General features: G+C 65.3%; 2 protein-coding genes across 7 annotated transcripts in view; one reads left to right on the forward strand and one right to left on the reverse strand.

The window, feature by feature from the left end:
• Positions 1 to 1,569, forward strand: part of TRAF7 (TNF receptor associated factor 7) — a 20,837-nt gene extending 19,268 nt beyond the window's left edge. For all 5 annotated transcript variants that reach the window (XM_054454799.2, XM_063655324.1, XM_063655323.1 and 2 more), the window contains one exon: positions 79 to 1,569. In XM_054454799.2, the coding sequence (XP_054310774.1) occupies positions 79 to 93 (15 nt within the window). In that variant the 3' untranslated portion in view covers positions 94 to 1,569. The remainder of the gene's footprint in view (positions 1 to 78) is intronic.
• Positions 684 to 20,216, reverse strand: CASKIN1 (CASK interacting protein 1). 2 transcript variants are annotated; one of them, XM_054454797.2, is made up of 20 exons: positions 19,962 to 20,216; positions 13,945 to 13,996; positions 13,712 to 13,809; positions 13,017 to 13,162; positions 12,824 to 12,919; positions 12,614 to 12,744; positions 10,949 to 11,057; positions 10,762 to 10,870; positions 10,574 to 10,668; positions 10,303 to 10,420; positions 8,890 to 8,991; positions 8,694 to 8,782; positions 8,534 to 8,618; positions 8,360 to 8,451; positions 7,403 to 7,513; positions 7,218 to 7,319; positions 5,358 to 5,496; positions 3,065 to 5,071; positions 2,356 to 2,788; positions 684 to 2,155 (listed from the first exon to the last, which is right to left on the reverse strand). In XM_054454797.2, the coding sequence occupies exons 1-20, from the start codon at positions 20,053 to 20,055 to the stop codon at positions 2,059 to 2,061; spliced, it is 4,305 nt and encodes a 1,434-aa protein (XP_054310772.1). In that variant the 5' UTR covers positions 20,056 to 20,216; the 3' UTR covers positions 684 to 2,058. The 2 variants fall into 2 exon arrangements, with proteins under 2 accessions (XP_054310772.1, XP_054310773.1); XM_054454798.2 differs by lacking the exons at positions 7,218 to 7,319; positions 7,403 to 7,513 and having other exon boundaries at positions 19,962 to 20,204.
• Positions 20,217 to 20,807: the final 591 nt, after the last annotated feature.

Raw genomic sequence — 20,807 nt, forward strand, 5'->3', positions numbered from 1 at the left:
AGGTATGTGTGGCAGGTGTGGCTGGGGCAGGGCAGCCGGCCGCAGGACACCCTGGTGAAGCAGCCCCTTTCTCTGCAGGTTTGGACTTGCTAACAGGACCCAGGCCAGGCCATGGTTTCCCCTGAACCAGCCCTGGACCTTTCTGAGCCAGGCTGGCCACGTGGGGTGGTCTCGGGGTTTCTGCCTGCCCCGTGGGCACAGGTGGACAGGCTCTGGCAGCCGGGCAGTGCCCTCCCTGCCCCATGCTCGGCAAGCCTCCCTCTACTTGGCACTGTCCTCGCTGCCCAGCCCCTCTCTGGGTGCCAGGTACGACGCTTGCCCCGGCCCACCCTCCATCCCCACCCTAGATGGAGCGAGGGCCTTTTTACTCACCTTTTCTACTGTTTTTAGACTGTACGTAGATTTGGTTACTTCCTGGTTGAAATAAACGCTCCACAGACTGTGGCTGTGAGTGGGGACAGCTCCTCGGGACAAGGGGGCTGTGTGTGGCCTTGAGGTTGGTGTGCACAGGCAGTGGCTGCTGTGAGTGAAGGGGCATGGGGCGGTTTCCTTTGGTGGACCCCAGGACTTCGGCCCACTCTGGGGCCTCCCCTCCCTGCTAGGAGGCAACTCGTCACACCCGAGCTGCTGGCCTCCAGTCCCATCTCCCCCAACACGTGCCCCCAAAAAGTGAGCCAGGCACCTCTGTTTCCTGCTGTTTATTGACAGCTGACGGCAGCGCCTTGCCCAGACCTCCGCTGCCCACCTGCTGGAGCCCAGCCTGGGCCACCCTCTGAGGAGAGGCCTGGGGGGACAGCTGGGCACGTCCACTCGCAGGGAAACACTGGGTGAGACAGCAGGAAGGGGCCCTGCATGCCCGGACGCCACCTCCGCCAGCCGCCTCCACCCGCCCCACAGCACAATCGCTGGTTTTCGGCCTTTTTAAAATTTTTTTTTTAAGAAATGTCAAAGTTGTGCCCAACACTGTGGATCAGCAAACACGATAGAGGAGACCAGTCAGTACTTCTTGGAGGGGGCAGGGGGAGAGAGAGGAAAAGGGAGGGCAAGAATGACCACACGACACAGCCTTGGACCATGAGCAGAAGCGTCCGTGGGAACTCCATTGGGGTGGACGGGCTGCCTGCGCAGCCCCTGGAGAGGGGGCCAGGCACACCCTCAGGAGCTGCAAGCCCGTGGCCTGGCCTGCTACATGCCCTGCTTCCACGTGGCTGCCACGCTGACACACCCACATTCACCAAACCCACCCGCGCCCTGGGACGCAGCCAGGCCAGGAGGAGGACACGGCCGCCGAGAGCAAGGCACAACCTCGAGTTCTTGGGGCGCAGAGAACTTAGGAGAGAAGCACGGAGGAGCCCCCGGCAGAGCACCCGCCCCCGGGGCCCCAGCCTTCCACCTGTGCTAGCGGCCTGGGGCCTCCACTCTGGCCGGAGGGAGGAAGGACCGCAGGCAGACAGCCTGGGCCTCTAACAGCTTTTGTCCGGAGCTAGACTTCGTGTCCTTTCAGTTGGTAAATGGTTTTCTATAGAATCAATAATATTTCTTTCTTTAAATATATATTTGTTAAAGTTATACCTTTTTGTTTCTCTGGGGAAATCCGCCTCAGCTCATTCCCAATAAATTAATACTCTTGATAGCTTATATTCTGGGGGTGCGGCGGGGCAGGGGGGCCCTGACCTTGGTCCCCTGTCCCTTGTGCTGCGCCCGAGCGGCTGGCCGGGCGTCCCGATGGGCAGTTCTGTGCTGGGCCCGGGCCTGTGCGCTGCCCCATCCCTGGTCCCGGGGCGCCCTCCCCTCCCGCGCGGGCAGGAGGCCCAGCAGGTATTGCACGGGGAGCAGCAGGTGGGGAGGACCTGCGGGCGCAGGGTCTGCCCAGAGCCCTTGGAGCCCCCAGCCAGGCGGTCCCCGGTGGGCGCCCCGGCCCGGGCCCAGGGGCCGGAGTTGTGCTTGTGCAGGGCCCTGCCCGGCCGCTCGCGCCGCGCCCAGACGCGCCCATCCTGAGGTATAGGTCAGTGTGCGGGGAGGGCCCGGGCGGCGCAGGCGGGCCCGGCCAGGCGGCGCTCACTCCAGCATGGCATCCAGCTGGTCGGCCAGGTCGTCGAACATGCTGCCGATGTCGTCCAGGATGCTGCCAGTGCTCTTTTCCGCCGCCGAGTCGCTGCGGGGCGCCGGGCGCGGGGCGTGAGCGGGTGGGGCGGGTCTGGCCACGCCCACCTCGACCAGGACACGCCCGCGGCCCGCATCTCCGTCGGCTTCCGCCTACCGCAAGACGACCTCGGCCGAGCCCCGCTCACGGCACGCCCATCTCTGCCGAGCCCCGCCCTCCGCCCGCCAGGCCCGGCCCCGCCCCGCACCTACCGCGGGCCCTGCGCGTCCTCCTGCCGGATCTTCTCCTCCACCGCCTGCAGCGCCGCGGCCAGGCACGCGCTCGTCTCCTCCAGTTTCTGCCGGGCGCTGTCCCCTGGCGAGGCGCCTTCGGGCGGGGCGGGGGGCGCGGCGGCGGCGGCGGCGGCGGCGGCGGCGGCGGCGGCGGCGCGCGGGGGCTTGGCGGGCACGTGCAGCGCGGGCGCGCAGGGGGACGGGGGCTTGGCGGGGCTGGCGCCCAGCGAGGGCGGCGTACCGGGCGGCTTGGCGAGGGCGGCGGGCGGCTGGCGCGCGGGCGAGGGTGCGGGTGAAGGGCCAGCGCTGCCCGAAGGCAGCCCCGCGACCGCCTTGGCGGGCTTGGGCGCTGTGGGCGGCGGCGGCGGCTTGGGAGACACGGGCGGCGGCGTGCCGTGGGCGCGCTTCACCTCTGCGGGGAGGACCACGCTGGTACCGAGCGAGCACGAGTTCCGCCGCCGCGCCCCCTGCCCCAGCCTCCCGCGGCTTCCTCCCCAGCGGACCGGGAAAGACCCTGTTCACCTTGCCCCCAGCCCTGAATGGATGAGAGGGTCTGGGGACAGGTTCCCCCCCCACCTGGGCTTCCATCAAACCCAAGAAAAGGAAAACCCCTCAGACCACCGAGTAAAGAGGTGGAGCAGGGTCCTGTCGCCCCCTCGCCCCACCCTGGCTGGGCCCATGCACCTACCTGGGCTGCCAGGGCCTGGCAGCGGCACCTTCTTGGAGGTGGGTGTGGGCGAGCCCTGGAGCTTGGGCACAGGCTGCGTCAGGACCGGCTTGGGAGAGACAGGAGGCTTGGCCGGCTTCCGGGCTTCGCCCTCGGGCGGGGGCAATGGGGGTAGGTGCGCCAGGTGGGTAGGCGGGGGTTCGGCAGGCGGGGGCGGTGGAGGCAGCTCCGTAGGCCCAGCCTGCTCCGAGGCCGGTCGGCGGCGCACGGTGCCAGTGCCATTCTGGTACACGGACAGTGGCGGTGGTGGCTCAGGCCCGGTCTCCCGCTCCTTGGCCTTGGGCCGGCGCTTGACCGTGTCGGACTCGGTCAGGATGAACTTGACGTTCTCCTGCTGGTTCTGCTTGGCCCGGATGCGCCTCTTGAGTGTGGCGCTGGCCTCCACCTTGGCCAAGGGCGGGCCTTCGACACCCGCCTCGCCCTTGGAGGGACCCCGAGGCCGCTGCCGGCCAGTGCCATCCTCCACAAAGGGGCCTGGGTCTGCCGACTCCCCAGGCCCCCGGCGGGCAGTGGCCAGAAGTCCGGTGACTGGCCCGCTGAGCGTGCGGCGCCGGTTCACCACCTCCCCGCCAGGCCCGATGGCCTCTTTGTGTTTCACTGAGGCCAGCACGGTGGCCACCCGGCCCGGCTCTGGGCTGGCAGGGCGGGGAGTGGGGTGGCCCTCAGGAGGCCTGCGGGCAGCCCGGCCCCCACCCCCAATGGAGGACAGCTCCAGCATGGCCGCGATGCTCTTCACACTGCCGGCACTGCCCGTGTCCACGCTGCCGGCCAGGTCACTGGCCCGCCGGCACTGTGCCCGGACCCCCAGCAGGCCATCCTCAGGCTCGGCGTCTGGCACCGGCTCATCCGCCAGGTTGGCACTAGCCAAGGCCGAGCTGGAGCGCTTGGGTGGGGGCGGCGGGGGCCCCTTCTTTCGGGGCCGCACGGCGAAGGACTGGCTGCGGTTGACGTTCTTATCGGCACCTGCGGGCGCCCTCACCGAGTGGCTGCGGCCTACGCGCCGCTGGACCGTGGCATAGGGGCCGGCAGCAGCAGGCACCAGCAGCTCGTCCCGCTCTGGCTCACTGTCGGACGCCGCGTAGCGATTCAGGCTGTGGGCCCGCTTCTTGGGCCGCCCCGGCTCCGCGTCGGCCTCCGGGGGCAGGCACAGTGTGGGCACAGCCGTGGGCACGGGTGGGGGCGCAGGCCCTGGGGCAGCCGGCCCCACCTCGCCCTCCACGGGCTGGGGCAGCACGTAGGCAAAGCCGCGGTGCGTGGGTGACTGAGGCAGGGAGCGGGGTGACATGGGGCGCTCTGTTGGCGGCAGCAGCTGCGGGGTGGGCTTCACCTTGGCCGTAGCTGGGGCTGGACCATGAGGTCCCCCAAGGGCCTGGGGAGAGCCTGGTCGGGTTTTGGTGGGCGTCTGGGGGGGCGTGAAGTGGCTGGTGCCTGGTGGGAGGACCTGCCGTGGCTTGCCAGGCACAGGGGGCACGCTGGCCCTCTTGACGCTGTGGCCGTGGCGGCCGGGCCGGGCCTCCTTGGGCGGGGTGCCGGGGGCTGGGCCCTCATCCAGGAGGTACTCCTGGCTTCGAGACATGGGGCTGCTGGGCCCAGGGGGCCCATCTCCCAGCAGCTCCTGCGAGCTGCTCATGTGCCGTGCCCGACCACCCAGGCTGGACTCCTGCCGCGTGGTGGCCCTCGGGGTGGGTGGCAGGTGGCTGGAGGGCTTCTCGGCGGTGGTCCCCACCTCAGCCGGGCCAGTCATGGCAGCCTGCAGCTCGTCACTGAGCTCGCTGTCCTGGAAGGTGGTCATTTTAGGGGACTGGCAGTCGGCCGGTGTGGGCTCAGGCGGGGGCGGCGACTCAATGGCCATCACTTCAAGAGACTGGGGCGCCTTCCGGCGCGGGGGGCCCCCCTCATACTTGGCGTATTCAGCCTTCTGCAGCTCTGCCAGCTTCCTCACAGCGAGCATCAGCTTCTTCTGGTGCCCTGAGTGGGGCGCAGGGGGCAGGTCAGGTGGACCAGGAGGCAGAGGGGCAGGAGCCGGGCTAGGAGCGGGGCTGGGCTGGGCTTGGGGCTGGGGCTGGGGCTGAGCCTGGGCCTGGGGCTGCAGGCTGGGGCTAGGGGCTGGGCTGGTGGCTGGTGGCTGGGGCTGAGGCTGAGGGCGGGGCTGGAGCTGGGGCTGAGGGTTGGGCTGGGGACGAAGGCTGGGGCTGGAAGCTGGGGCTGGGGCTGGAAGCTGGGGCTGGGGCTGGGGCTGGGGCTGGGGCCTCACCCAGCTTGGTGATGCCGATCTCCTGCAGGTCCTCCCAGGTGATGTCAGTGATGAAATCGATGTTCTCGTAGCCATTGTCTACCAACACCTTGTAGTACTGGGCCAGGCCGATCATGGACAGCCACACGGCCAGGTTAGCCTACAGAGCAGACACACAGAGGGGCCACCTGGGCTGGCTGCCCGCACCCTGCCCATCTACCTGGAGCTGGAGGAGGAGGGGTCACGGGGCCAGCAGGGCACAGACAGACAGGAGGACAAACGGATAGGCCAGGGTGTTGGCACCAGAAATGTAGGCAGAGCCTCGGCTCAGGTACCAGACACTGCACGCCGCACATCGAGCACATGCGCACACACACAGGGCTGACCACATCCACAGGACACCCTTGTTGGGGGGCGCAGAAGAAGGCACTTTCCCACCCGGCCAGGCAGCCACTAGTACAGCACCATGGGGAGACACACCCCAGAGTCATGGACACAGACGTACAGGGCCACACCTGGTACAGGAACACGCACATGACTTGCACGCTGCGCTCCCAGCCATGCACAGGCACCAGCACCCTGTCCCGTTTCACACTCTAACCTCTCACCCACATCAGACACAGGGCCACACACATGCCACACAGCCACAACACACACACGTGCCAACACCCACAGCAATCTGCACCGAGAAACACCCGATCACTCCCCGAGCGGCATCCAGGCGTCCACACTCCCAGCTGGAATTCACTCATGCAACTGCTCTTCGCACACTCAGCCACCCCCAGGTGCGCGGCAAGGCCCATGGGACCCGGACCTGACCCCTAGGAGGACCCCCGAGCCGCCAGTTGAGTGAGGCAAGGCAGGGTGAGTGTAGACCCACGCACCAGGTGGCTTTTCACAGCCACCGATCACCTCTCCTGTTGGGAGCCCAGAGCTCAGTGTGAGGCCCAGAGAGTCTGGTTCGGTTGGGCTAGGCCTGGGCCCACCTTCTTCAGGCCCAGAACCCATCCCACCGCACAGGCACCTCCCTGTTGTTTTGCTCTTTTTGAGACGGAGTCTCGCTCTGTCGCCCAGGCTGGAGTGCAGTGGTGCGATCTAGGCTCACTGCAAGCTCCGCCTCCCGGGTTCACGCCATTCTCCTGCCTCAGACTCCCAAGTAGCTGGGACTACAGGCACCCACCACCACGCCTGGCCGATTTTTGGTATTTTTAGTAGAGACGGGGTTTCACCATGTTAGCCAGGATGGTCTCCATCTCTTGACCTCGTGATCCACCCGCCTCGGCCTCCCAAAGTGCTGGGATTACAGGCGTGAGCCACCGCGCCCGGCCGCACCTCCCTGTTAATGACGGCTGGCCATGGCGTGTGCAGGTATCGCTGAAAACGGGGGTGTCAACTATTGGTGAGGACCACACGTGCGGTGGAGCATGTGTGCACACACACAAGTTGGTGAACGCCTGCAGGGTGTTCCATGCACGCCTGCCGTGCGTGTGGCTGGCACGTGCCTGGGTGCATGAGCATAGGCAGCAAGCATGGTCCCCTGCAGTCTGCATGTGAGTGGCAGTGCTTGGAGGCTTGGTGGCTGGGGGTCCCTGTGGGGCAGCCTGCATGTGGAGGGAGTCCTGGTGAGAGCATGGACATAGGGAGGGGACTCTCCTGACTTCAGGCTCCCTCAGCAACGATGACCCCTGGACAACATCACCTCGCCCCTGCCCCAGTGACAGAACAGGGGCTGACTGGGAGGCTCCCTGCTAGCAGGACATCCTCCACTCTCCTCTCCCTCAAGCCCCTGAGGGCGGGTGGGGGCTGTGGCCAGGGAGGCAGGTTCTCTGTCTGTCTGTCTGCCCGTCCTGGGCCCAGCCCCTGGGGTGCAGGTGGCCTTACGGGTTTGTGCTCAGGCAGCCAGTCGGGGATGCTTAGGCCGCTGATCTCTGCCGCAATCTTCTTCCGGTGGCCCGGCTTGGTGACACCAATGGCCGTGAGGTCCTAGGCAGAGGGGAGGCTTGTCAGCTAGGGGCTGGGCCCATCTGTGGGACGCAGCTGGCGCTGGCGGCGTGTGGAAAGCTCACCTCGGGAGTCATGCGGCTGATGGTGGGCAGGTCGTAGCCGGCGCTGATGAAGTTGGGGGCGTAGAGCTGCAGCTGGAACGCGGTGAGCCACTGGCTCACGGCCTCGGAGCTCTGGAAGACACAAGGCACCCACTGCAGGCTCGCCTGCCCGGCCGCGCCCTGCCACCACAGCGCCTCCTTCTCTGCTTGGCCGGCCAGCTGTGCAGTCACTGCGTCCGCTGTCCGCTGCTCCATCTGCAGCAGGCCCCGGTGAGCCTGGCCCGTGAGTGATCCTCAGTCCGCAGTCCCCGAGGCGCCTCCTGGAGCATCCTCCACCCTTCCGCCGCCTTCTGGGATCTCCACCGGTGGGGGGAGGGGGGTGGGGCCGCTGCTACTGTCTGCCACACGCCTCCCTGACTGTCCCCTGCTCCCGCACCAGGGACGCCCCGCGCCACCTTGGGGATGCAGGTGGTGTGGCCCCTTGGAAGGGGGCTCTGGGAAAGGGGCCTCGGGCTGGACCGGAAGGTGGGCTCTGTGCCCACAGGCAGGGGTGCCTTGCCTCCTCCACCGTGCAGGACTCAGCCAGCAGCTTATACCTCTCCGGCACACGAATGCACTCACACACCACACGCCGCGCCCATGCACGCGCCGCACCACCTCATACCCAGCCCCTTCCACCTGTACACAGACACGCGTGCCCGGCTCGCAGTCACACCATCACACACGCACCCCACACACACACATGCACACACGGAGGCACAGGTTGGCCCACATGCACAGCCTGCACAACAACGACACCCGTACACGCGGGCAGACGCACACACAACACACACAGACAGACAGAGGAGAGGGTCTGGCCTGGCAATGCCCCCGACCCCACCGCAGCCAGGCCAGGCAGGCCGTGTAGGCACCCATCAACCCATCAGCCTTACAGCCTCTCCCTGGAGCCCACGCCGAGAGCACCCCCAAGCCCTGTACCTTGCCCTCCGATGCTGGCTCCAGCTTCTTGGGCGGCTGCTCCCCATAGACCTGCCCGGCGTGGGCCATTGGAGGCTGGGACCGGGCCGCACCTGAGGACGAGAGTGGGTGGGGGACAAGGGCTGTTGGGCTGCTTTCCTCTGTCGGGCTGCATGGCAGCATCCTTGCTCTTACCTGCAGAGCCTTCTGGAGGCTTGGCAGGGCTGTCCCCTGGACTGGACTCGGAGACAGACTTCTGGGAAAGCACCGTTGCCAGGAGCTGCAACCCAGAAACACCGGCTTGTCGCCTGCTCCCAGCCCTGGCCACCCTGGCCCCGGCCACCACCCCACCTACCTTGATGCCCTCAGAGCCCGCGTGTAGGGCGTGGCCCCCGCTGCCCCGGCCGCCAGCCACGCCGCTAATGCTGCCACTTCGGTCCCCACCTGCCAGCACAAGGGAGCAAAATGAGGCCAGTGCCGGACCCTGCCTGGCCCCACAGTGGTGCCTTGTGGAAGTCCTGCCACCTCTGCCCTTCAGGGACCCTGCCTACCTGCAAAAGGCTTCCTCAGCACCCAGATCTCCTCTGGGGGTGCAGAGGGTCCCGATGAGCTGCTTCCCTGGGGCAGGCTTGGTTCAGTGCCTGCTCGGGAACCTGTGGGTCAAGCAAAGCCTCCTGAGTCCTGGGCCAGCGAGGGCGGGTGCTGACGCAGGGGAGGCGGGGCAGAGGCCGGCGCAGACACAGCCCGGGGTCTTCTCTGCCCATCGTTGTCTCCAGGGAGCTGAGAGCCCCTCAGAAGACCCCTCCCACCTCAGACGTTTAGAGCAGGAGAGAGGCAGACACAGCCAAGCCCCGGCATCCTGCTCGTGGCCCTGGGGTCCTGCGGGCAGGGGCCAGAGATTGCTGGACGGTGTGAACGTCTCTGTACTGGGGAGTGAGGGGCAGGCAAGAAACCCCCACAAGCTGGAGCCAAGGCTCCCACTCAGGAGCTAGATGGCCATGGTGGGGGGCTGGCCCTGCCTGTCAACCTCCATGTCCTCTATCAGAAGTAAACGGGCCCCTGGTCCCTTGGAACCGCCACGTGGGGCTTCACGGCCTGGGCCCCTGGCCTAGTCCCTCTCCTCAGCCTCCTGTTCCTCAGATGTGCCGAGCTCTTGCCTGCCTCAGCGCCTTTGGTTTTTTCCTTTTTTCTTCACCAAGAGCAAACACTTGAGTGCCTTTGTTTTTATCATTATTATTTTTTTGAGACAGGCTCTTGCTCTGTCACTCAGGCTGGTGCAATCTTGGCTCACCGTGGCATCCACTTCGCAGGCTCAAGCAATCCTCCCACCTCAGCCTCCCAAGTCGCTGGGGCCATAGGCGCACACCACCATGCTTGGCTAATTTTATTTTTCGTAGAGATGGAATCTCACTATGTTGCCCAGGCTGATCTCGAACTCCTGGGCTCAAACAATCCTCTCGCCTCGGGCTCTCAAAGTGTTGGGATGACAGGCATGAGCCACCACGCCTGGCGCCGCCCCCTTTTAACGCACAGCTCCTGCCACCTGGAAGCCACCTGCCTCTCAGAGCATTCTCTGGCCTTCTGCGACTGCCTCATCTCAAGCAGGCCCTCCCTGTGCTCCGGGTCACTGGTTAGTACATGTCCTTTCATGTTTACTTCGCTGTCCCGTGCCCCCTCCTGCCCCAGGACGAGCTCCTTGGGAGTTGGGTCCCCATCTGTCCTGGGGGCCAGTTCAGAACCAGATGTGGCGGCACACAGTGCTTGGTGGAACGCACGAAGGAATAGGTGTGGGAACGGACGAGGAGACGGCTGCTGGGGCACCCTGATGCTCCCCACTCAACCCCACACTGGCACCCAGAAACCCAGCCCTGCTGGGCCCCCACCCTTAGCAAGCTCGCTGCTTCCAGCCCCCAAGCCCAGGGTGCATGGCTCCTGCCTGCCCCCCAGGGTGGGGTGGAACTTGCCTGCTCGCTTGACGATGGCCTCGCCCAGGGAGGATGGGAAGTAGCCCACCCGGTCATTGCCCGTCCGGTTGTCATGGATACAGCCCTTCCACCGGCCATCCGGATGCTGCTCGAGGACCTGGCCAGTAAGGTGGGGGGCGCTCAGGGAGATGCCCCCTTTCGCAGAGTCTCCTGCTCAGTGCCCCCTAGTTGCGGTGGGAGGGTGTTCTGGGGTGCGCACGCCCAGGTGCCGCCCCCTCCCTGCCGAGACGGCCCCTGGGGCCATGCTTACTGTGATGATGTCCCCCGCCTTCACGTTGAGGCTGGTCAGGTCGTAATTGTTGCAATAATCCTTGGTCGCCCGGACCTGCAGGGCCGCTGAGGCCTCTGGGGATACAGGAGGGGGCCCCCCGAGTCCTGCAGGCTGATCTGGCCCAGCCCCAGCCCCAGCCACTGCCCCTCTGCCCTGCCTGGGCCCACCTCGCAACAGCTGCTTGATCTCCCTGCTGGCATGGGACGTGGTGAACTGGTGCACGATGTCCAGGGCCGTCTGGCTGTAGGTGTTCCTCACATGGGCATTGATCCCGCTCTGCACATGGGACAGATGAGGCTCTGTCAGGAGCCCCTACAGGCCACTGGGCCCAGCGCCCCTGGGCCCCACACTCACATCCAGCAGCAGCCGCACCACCTCCGTCTTTCCGCAGAGCGCAGCCTCGTGCAGGGCCGTGCCGGACTTGGTCTGGCGGTTAATGTCGATGCCAGCTTGGAGGAGGAGCCTGGCGGGAAGGCAAGGTGGACAGGCGGGGCCTTCCAGCAGGAGGCCGGCCCCAGCACCCCCAAGCCAGGCCTCCATTTCCAGGTACCCCAGCAGTCAGCTTGGGGGCTGAGGATCATCCAGCCCTGCCCCATGTCTCTGACATTCACTGAGTGCTGAGCGGTCTTTTTGTTTGTTTGTTTTTTTTGAGACGGAATTTCACCCTTGTTGACCAGGCTGGAGTGCAGTGATGCGATCTCGGCTCACTACAACCTCCACCTCCCGGGTTCAAGCGATTCTCCTGCCTCACTCTCTGGAGTAGCTGGGATTACAGGCACCTGCCACCACGCCCAGCTAATTTTGTATTTTTAGTAGAGACAGGGTTTCACCATTTTGGCCAAGCTGGACACGAACTCCTCCCAAAGTGCTGGGATTACGGGCGTGCACCACTGTGCCTGGCCTACTTTTTCTAAGACAGGGTCTCACTCTGTCACCCAGACTGGAGTACAGTGGTACAGTCATGGCTTACTTCAGCCTCAAACTCCCGGCCTCAAGCACTCCTCCTGCCTCAGCCTCCAGAGTAGCTGGGATTACAGACATGTGTGACCATTCCCAGCTTTTTTTTTTTGCCTTTATTTTTTGTAAAGACCATGTCTTGCTATGTTGCCCAGGCTGGTCTCAAATTCCTGGGCTCCTGCGTCAGCCTCCCAAAATACTGGGATTGCAGCATTTTGAACCACCGCACTCAGCCGCTTTTTTTATAAAAAGTAGAGATGGGGTCTCTCTCTGTCACCCAGGCTGGAATGCAGTGGCACCATCCTGGCTCACTGCAGCCTCGACCTCCCAGGCTCATGCGATCCTCCCACCTCAGCCTCTCAAGCAGCCGGACTACAGGTGTGCGTCACCACATCCAGCTAATTTTTTGACAGGGTCTTGCTCTGTCACCCAGGCTGGAGTGCAGTGGCACAATCACTGCTCACTGCAGCCTCAACCTCATGGGCTCAAGTGATTCTCCTGCCTCAGCTTCCCAAGTAGCTGGGTCTACAGGTGTGTGCCAACACACCCGGCTAGTTTCTATATTTTTTGTAGAGATGGGGTCTTGACATGTTGCCCAGGCTGGTCTCGAACTCCTGGCCTCAAGCAATCCTCCCTCCTTGGCCTCCCAAAGTGCTGGGATTACAGGTGTGAGCCACCGGGGCACCCAGCCCACAGTGAGCACTGTCGAAGGGCCCTCCCTGTGCTAAGACTTCCCAGCTGTTATCTTGTCTGATGCTAGTGTAGGCGCTGCCGTGAACCCCACTTTACGGATGGGAAAGTGAGGCTCAGGGAAGTTCAGCACCTCCTCGAGCGCACCCAGGAGCGGCGGCGCTGGGACAGAGACGTCGCAGAAGCCCCCTTCCCAGCCCCTCAGCTCATCCTGTACGTGGGCCCCGGAGGCCATGCCAGAGGCCTGACCAGGGACCCGGGACCCTGCCTGCTCCCGCCCTATCCCCAAGCCAGAAGCTGGTGCCCTGAGCCCCCGGCTGCTGCTGAACCCTGGGGACCCTAAGGCTGGGCCCTCCCTGCTACCGGCTGTACCTGATGATGTCGATGTGGCCGTTCTTGGCTGCGAGGTGCAAAGGGCTGGTGCCGTTGGGGTCGGTGGCGTCTCCCGGCCGGGGCTCTAGCAGCGCCGCACACATGTTGCTGCTGAGGAGCAGCTGGACCACCTTGAAGGAGGGGTCAGGGTAGGGGGTCCTGATGTGGGGCTCCCCAGCCCCACCCCACAGGGCTCCACAGGAGACTCACCCCAACGCGGCCGAACTCGCAGGCCAGGTCCAGGGGCGTCTTCCCCGAGTTGTCCACCATGCACGGGTTAGACTGGTGCTGTAGCAGCATCTCAGACTGGGGGCCGAGGGCGCAGTCAGGTCCGCATATCCTCAGGCCCTGCTGCCCCGCCCCTGCTGCCCCACCCCTGCCCCCACCCCCCCTCGGGCCTCACCACATCGTAGTGACCGTGCTGGGCCGCCAGGTGCAGGGGGATGTGGCCCTCATCAGATGGGATGTTCACGGCCGAGCCCGCCTTCAGCACCAGCTTCATGGGCTCCTTCCGGCCCTGCCAGGCCGCATAGTGCAGCGGCCGCATGCCTGGGGGGCGAGGGGATGCTAGGAGCTGACCCTTGACCCCAAACCCAACCCTGGAGGATGGGGGGTACTGGGAGCTGACCCCTGACCCCAAGCCCAACCCTGGGGCGTGGGGGATGCTGGGGGCTGACCACTGACCCCAAGTCCAACCTGGGGGATAGGGGAGTGCTGGGACCTGACCCCTGACCACAAGGCCAACCTTAGGGGGTGGGAGCGTGCTAGGATCTGACCCCTGACCCCAAGCCCAACCCTGGGGGGTGGGGGTTGCTGGGAGTTGACCTTTGACCCCAAGCCCAACCCTGGGAGGTGGGGGGAATGCTGGCAGCTGACCCCTAACCCCAAGCCCAACCCTGTGGGTTTGGGGAGTGCTAGGAGCTGACCCCTGACCCCAACCCCACCCCTGGCCTCCAGGACCCTGATCCCAGGAGGACCTGCCTGAAATCGGACTGAGACCCTGGGCTGAGACCTCAGCCAAGGACCCATGCAGGCCCTGGGGAGCCCCCGTCACTGCCCCCGCCCCTGCCCCCACCAGAGGCCCTCGGCCAGTCTTGCCTTTGTTGTCCTTGATGTCCACAGCGGCCTGGGCCTCCAGCAGCAGGCTGATCAATTCCGTGTTGCCATTCAGGGCCGCGTGGTGCAGAGCCGAGAAGCTGGCATGTGCAGAGGACACATACAGCAGAGGCCCTGACGCCCTGGCCTCCCCGGCACCCTGCCCTCCCTGGCACCTAGGCCTCCCTAAGAGCCACCCTCCCTTCCAGGCAGGCACCACCCGGCTCAGAACTCACCCATCCGGGTCCTGGAAGTTGACATTGATCTTCTTGGTGGAGCCCAGGAGCTCTGGGGATGGAAGGAGACTCGGTGAGGGGAGGCTGTGCCAGCCCCTCCAGGCGGCCTGCGGGCAGGGAGAGGGAGCCAGCCATCTCCCCGGCAGGCACAAAGCTGCTGGGCTCTCAGTCTGCACTCACTCGTCCACTCGTGCACTCACGCGTTCAGCTCTGCCCCACACCCTGCCCCAGGTGCCAGCTGCTCGGGCCTTGGTGACCCATTGTCCTTAGATGTGGGGGTTCACAGTACTAAGGACTCCGGCCTGGAGTCCTTGTCCCCACCTGGGGATAGGAGGCAAGGCTGTGCACCCACACAGGCACACACATGTGCACACACACCCCTCCCTTGGGACACTGGCTGAGCACCTGCCAATGGTGGGAGGGAGAGAGCCAGCCCAATCTGTCTCTCAGAAGGATCCAGATGGGGCCGGGGGTGGCCAGGGAGGCTGGAACACCCGGAAATGGGGGTATCTCTGGGGGAGGATCTGCGTCTCCACCGTGCAGCACCCCCACTGCCAGCCCTGGGCCACAGCCAGTGTGGATGAGCAGAAGTGGGAGGCAGGCGAGTGGGCTGGCACCTCTGAGCAACCTCACGCGAACGGCTGCCTGCTCCTTGGCGACTCGGAGCACCTGAGGCCAGAGGGGCCCACGCCCTCCCTTCAGGGCCCCAGCGTCCTCCTGGGGCCCCCCGCATCCTGGCCTCCCCCAGCCGGCTGCCAGAGGAGGGAAGCCCACCGATGCCCTCCCAGTGGGCTCTAGTCCAAGCAGACTTGGGCCAAACCCCCGCCTATCTGGGCCGTGGTTACATAACCCATTTGTGGGTCAGTCACTCTGAGAGGGGAGCTGGCAGGACAGAAGCCCCTTTGTCCAGGCCCAGGACAGGGTGGGGGCAGGAGCTGAGGGCAGGGGAGTTGAGGGAGTCGAGGCACAGGGCTGGCTGCAGGGCTTGCACAGTGACCCACAGCAGCCCCTGCTGCCCCGGCCCCGGTCCCAGCCACTGGACACAGGGTGCGGGTCCCCTGATGACCCACGAGGCTGGCCGAGGGAGCCAGACTGCTGTGAATTCGAATCTCTGCTCTGCCACTCACCAACCTGCGTCCTTGGCTGCTGGCGCCCTCCCTGAGCTGGAGCCGTGGGTGCTAACAGGGCCTCCCGGAGGTGTGAGAGCATTCCCAGACACAAAGTGTGTACGGCCTGGCACAAGTCAGGACTCGGTGCATGGCGATTACTAATATCAGCCGTACAGGAATCCCACCCCCAGCTCTCTCCAGCCGGGGGTTTCTCCTGGCAAGCAAAGGCGTCTCCAGCCTCACCGGCCCCTCCCCCTCTGCTCAGACACTGCTGGCACCAGTGTCCCTCTTGGTTAGTGGCAATGCCATCCTTCCTGACCATGGTCCAGGCCAAAACCTTGGAGCCAGCCCTGGGGCCTTTCCCGCACACCTATAGCTTGTCTGTCAGCTCTGCCTCCCAGACATCCCCAGAGCACACTTGGAACCCTAGCCCTTCTCCCCACAGCCACTGTCACCAACCTGGTCCAGGCCAGCATCTCTGGCAGGATAAGTGCCATCCCCTCCCCACTGGTGTCACTAAGGTCTTGCCACATCCCTTGGTCCAGCCTCCACACCCACCCCTGTCAGGGTTCCCTGGGAAAACATGAGTCAGGCTCTGTGCCGTGGCTCACACCTGTAACCCCAGCATATTGGCAGGCTGAGGTGGGAGGATCACTTGTAGCCAGGAGTTCAAGACCAGCCTGGCCAACACAGCAAGACCTTGTCTCTACAAAACATAAAGGAAAAAAAATTAGCCGGGCACGGAGGGGTGTGCCTGTGATCCCTGCTACTTGGGAGGCTGAGGTGGGAGGATCACTTGAGCCCAGGAGGCTGAAGCTGCAGTGAGCTGGGATCACACCACTGCATTCCAACCTGGGCAACAGAGCAAGACCCTGTCTCAAAAAAAAAAAAGGGAGAGAGAACACGAATCAGATCCTGCCACTCCTCTCCTGAAGACCCCCTGGCAGCACTGGTCTCACTGGGAGGGGAGGCCGACACTGGACAGTGGCTGTGCTGGGAGGGGAGGCTGAGATTGGACAGTGGCCGTACGTGGGGCTCCTGTTTTGCTCTCAGTTATCATTACTTCCCTCATTCCTGCTGCAGCTACACAGGCCTCCAGACCTTCCTCCAACATATAGGCTGCCCTGCCCGGGGCCTTTCCACATGCCCTGTGTGCATGTGTGGGCTCCTCTTCCCTAGTCAACCCCACAGCCTCCCTCACATTTTTCAGATCCTTACCCACAGGCTGCTCACTCAGCATGCCCTCCCCATCTGAAGTGGCCCTGCCCGCCCCGCAGCTGCTGTGCCTGGCTCTGCAGCCCTCGTCACCACCTGCCACGTCAACCTCCTTCTGCTCTTGCTCCTACCCATCTCCATCACTCAACTACCAGCACCAAGTGGACAAGGGCCGTCATCTGTTCTGCTCACGGAGGAATCCTCGGTGGCTAAAATGGTGCCCCGCGCAGATGAGGTGCTCAGTTGCGGACTGGATCGATCTCATCCCCCACACCCTGCCTGGCCGCTGAGGCGACTTCATGGGTGTGCGGCCTGTGCTTGGCTCAGAAGGACCCCATGCCTGCGGATGCTCTCCTGTCACCATCTTGAAATTCTTTTTCTTTTTTTTTATTGGAGACGGAGTTTCATTCTTGTTGCCCAGGCTGGAGTGCAATGGTGCGATCTCGGCTCACCACAACCTCCACCTCCAGGGTTCAAGCAATTCTTCTGCTTCGGCCTCCAGAGTAGCTGGGATTACAGGCACGCACCACCACTCCTGGCTAATTTTGTATTTTTAGTAGAGACGGGGTTTCTCCATGTTGGTCAGGCTGGTCTCGAACTCCCGACCTCAGGTGATCCGACTGCCTCAGCCTCCCAAAGTGCTGGGATTACAGACATGAGCCGCCATGCCTGGCCTGAAATTCTTCTTTTTGAGCAAGGGGTCCCACGTTTACATTTTGCATGGGGACCTGGGAATTATGTCGTGGAGCCTGCCACCATCCCTTGCCATTAGCTAAAGGGAGCGCAGGTGTCACTGTCCCGTGCATCCCCGCCAGGACCACACTCAGGAGGTTCTCCCCCCAGAACGCTGACCCCTGCTCTTCCCAGCTCCAGGGTGGCCAGACCTCAGCACGTCCCCAGGACTGCCCAGGCCAGGCCCTGTTCTCCCTCCCCCAGCTGAGGCAGCCAGCGTGGAAACCTTCTCACCCAGCCACACCTGCATGGGCTGAAATATCGGAGGGGCTGGAGGTCAAAACCCAGAAAGTAACATCTGCCAGTGGGGGAGGGTGTCTCCCTCAGGAAGGGGACCACTCCCATGTGAGGAGGGGTGCCTTACTAAAGCCATCTCGTCCCTCTCCCCACCCACGGTCTCCTCAAGGGGGAAACTGGCTGAAATTGGATGGAGGCAACTTGAGGTCTTGGGACACGCTAACCCCAATTCCTGTGGGGGACAGTGGGTACCCAGGAAGGTCCCAGAACTGAGAAGGGCCTGGGGCTGGGGGCTGTTTCACCTGGAAACGGGTTCTCTGGATGAAGCAGGAGCAGAGCATGGCTGGAGGGGGCCGGGGCCAGGATGAAAGTCCAGGAGCCCCCCTCCCTCTCCACGAGGTCCCTAAGCCCTGTGACTCTATGATGGTAAAGCCCTTACCCCCGACCAGCCCTCTCACTTCTATCCTGAGCCTGTCCCCACCTCTGGGGTCCAGTCCATATCCCAGGCTAGAAGGGAGCTACTAGTGGGCTATTAGAAGGTGAGAGGGGGATGGGGCGCTGGCCCTCGGTGCTCAGGGGTGTCCTCCAGGGCATTCTTGGGCCTGCCTCCATGGACAGGGGGCCTCCATGGATAGGGTCCGGGTCAGAGGGAACAGTGGGTCCCGCCCGGCCAGCAGGAGGCCAGCCCCTGCCCCAACATCTCCCCCAGGACAGGCTCCTCTTCCCCTCAAGGACAGCTGCTAAGTGTGTGCATGCGGGCACAGGAGGCTCCCTTTAGGGCAGGGCGAGTGGGGGGCTGGCTGAGCCTGGGGTAACTCTGGAGCAGGGGGTGGAGGGAAGGGACCGGGCACCCAGAGGGGACCATGGAAGCAAAGCTCATGGGGACAGCCCTAGGCTCATGGGGCCCTGGAGGACACTGCGGGACACCCCTCACCTCGTGGCCCAAACTCAGCTGTACTTTACTGAATCAAAATACATCTTACTCCAAAGCAGGCCAGCGTTGCCATGACGACGGAGCTAATTCATGGAGGGATTTCTTCTCTGATTTATTACACCCGCCCCTGTGAGTCAGAGAGCAGGAGCCGGGGCCAGGGCAGGTGTCTCTCCTGCCCCAGAGGCCAGGCAAGACAGGCAGACACGCAGGTGAGGGTGGAAGCCCCCACACCTCCCCAGAATGGCCACAATAGAAGGGAGGAGGAACCTCCCCAGAGCTAAGCCCCCACTTCCCCAGCCCCTGGCCCTGGGCCGTCTAAGGCTGCGGTCATCGCTGGCATTTACTGAGCACTTACTGAATGCCTGGGCTCCAAGTGCCCAGGCTCACTGGTCTTAGGACCCCACCGTGAGGCTGACATCCCATCCTACAAACGAGGAGACTGAGGTCCACTGAGCTGGAGTTGTCTGTGTCCAAGGTCATGCGGCCACTAGGTGGAAGCCTTTACCTTGCCTTCTCTTAAGCCCTGCACCTGCTCTCCCGGCTGAGCTGAGGCTGCCTCTGCCCACAAGCTCTCCCTTTCTGATCTCCCGGACCAGAAATCAGCTCAGGGCCAGCCTGCAAGGCACCGGTGCCCCCTCTCTCTTACTGCACACAGTGGGCAGGAGCTAGCCAGTCATGGGCCGCTGGTGAAGTGCGGGGGAGTGGGTCCTCCTGGGACTCCAGGTGCCCCCCACCGACCTCCCAGAAGCCAGTCCCAGTTCTTGGCATCCCCCTGGAGGAAGGGGAGGGGGACTCTCTGGCTTACAGTCTGTGGGGGTGGAGGGAGGAGGGAGGACGCCCAGACCCCACTTGCCGACCTGCAGAGCCCTGTCCGTGCCCGCACAGGTGCCCTGACACACTGACACGGCTATACGTGCGCAGCCGCACACGCCGCTGGTCCACACGCCCATCCATCCATCTCCGGCGGCCCCCAGGGAGGCTATGCGCTGAGCCAGGATGAGTGCTGGGATCAGGGCTCTAAGCTCCCAGTCCTTTCCTGGGGCGGGCCATAGGGCAAGCTAGGGATGGCCAGTGGTGGTCCCCGACTCCCTCATCGCCTCCTTTCCCAGCAGGGAAGCTGGAGACCCGAGTCTGCTGGAGCCTGCCTGAGCAGGGCCTCAAGCCCTTGCCCCCAGGCCGGCCCTGCCTGGAGTCCAGCCTGCCCTGGGCTGGGCGACCTTGGGCCTCTGCTCTCCCATCAGTAAATGGCCCCCCACCGGCCATGCCAGGGCAGCCACACCCCCAGCGTGGTCCTGCCCCCACCTTCCCTGCAAAGCGTGTTATTAAACGTGGGGCGGGGAGGGGGTATGCCAGGGACTGTCAGCTCCCGGGTCACCCCTCGCCGCAGGGGCCCCCTCCCTGTCTGCCCGGTGCGTGTGGTGGGGGGGGCATCCGCCTCGCCCTTTGAAGGCCCCAGCAGAGACCTCCAGCTGTCAGCCCGCAGCCTGGGAAGGGAGGGGGACAGAGGTAGGGAGAGAGGGATGCGAACGCCCGCGGCCCGGGAGGCGGGTGCCGCCAGATGCCCGCTGGGGAGCTCAGGGTGACGGCCGGCTCTCGGGGCCAACCCATCTCCAGTGCTGGGGGCAGCGGGTGGGTGGCACGGACCGAGGGTCTGGGCACTGCTGGCCCCGCCCCGCCCCCGGGGACCCGACAACGTCCTCTCCCCGCCCGGCGCCGGGTCGGGTGGGGGGCTCCGCGCCGGGGAGGGGCCCCCGGGGCTCCCACCCGCGCCCCGCGCCCCCGGCACTCACTGGCCTTCCCGGGCCGCGGCCTCTGCAGCAGCCTCTGCGCGGTCCCTACGTCCTCCGCCTTCACCGCCTGCACCAGCTCCTGCTCCTTCCCCATGGCGCGGCCGGGGCCGCAGCGACGCGGCTGCGCTCGTGCGCTCGGCGCGGCTCAGAGGCGGCGGCGGCCCCGCGGCACCGGCCGCCTCCCCCGCCGCCTCCTCGCCGCCCGCCGCCCCTTCGCCCTCCTCGGGCTCCGGCTTGGGCTCGGGCTCCCGGCGCGGAGGGGGCGGGGAGCGCGTCACGGGCGGGGGGCGGCCCGGGGGCGGGGGCGCGCGGCGGGCGCGGGGCGGGGGCGCGGCACCTGGCGCCGCCTCCCGGACGCCGGGGTCCGCTCCCGGGCCGCCGACCTCCGTCAGCCCGCGCCGGCCGCGCGCCCGGGCCCGTGGCTCCGCCCTCCTCGCGCCCGCCCCGGGACGCCCCCTCCCCACGTGCGCGCAGCGCGCTCAGGCCAGGCCTCTGCGGACGCGGGCGGCCTGGGGCTGCTAGCCGGGCTGGGGACGCGGCCGCCGGGGGTGCACTCGGAGCCCCGACGCGGCGGCGGCGCGGGGCTGAGCCCAGAGAGGCTTCTAGAGGCTGCGGGACCCGCGGGGGAGGGTTCCGAGGCAGCGGGCGGGCGGGGACCGGGCGCCGAGAGACCCGGGCGCCAGTGGCCCTGGAGCCGGCCCGCCAGGCTGTCAGGCGTTCCTGGCCCGGGGTTCCCGTGGGAGGTGTTGAGGGATTGTGAAGAGGAATCTCCCAATAATGAATTCGGTGTCAGGGAACCCGCACCCCCAACCCCCAAGCATCCTCCTGCTCCTCTCCGCAAATAAT

The sequence above is a fragment of the Pongo pygmaeus genome, chromosome 18 (assembly GCF_028885625.2).
Source record: "Pongo pygmaeus isolate AG05252 chromosome 18, NHGRI_mPonPyg2-v2.0_pri, whole genome shotgun sequence".
Taxonomy (NCBI): Eukaryota; Metazoa; Chordata; class Mammalia; order Primates; family Hominidae; genus Pongo; species Pongo pygmaeus.

What these genes read in the sequence shown, in the direction of transcription:
- CASKIN1 (XM_054454797.2), bottom strand. Translation starts at nt 20,055, where the DNA reads ATGGGGAAGGAGCAGGAGCTGGTGCAGGCGGTGAAGGCGGAGGACGTA. An exon ending in GCGAGTTCGGCCGCGTTGGG is followed by an intron (nt 12,745 to 12,823) that starts GTGAGTCTCCTG and finishes CCCTCCTTCAAG; the next exon opens with GTGGTCCAGCTGCTCCTCAG. An exon ending in GATCAAGCAGCTGTTGCGAG is followed by an intron (nt 10,669 to 10,761) that starts GTGGGCCCAGGC and finishes CTGTATCCCCAG; the next exon opens with AGGCCTCAGCGGCCCTGCAG.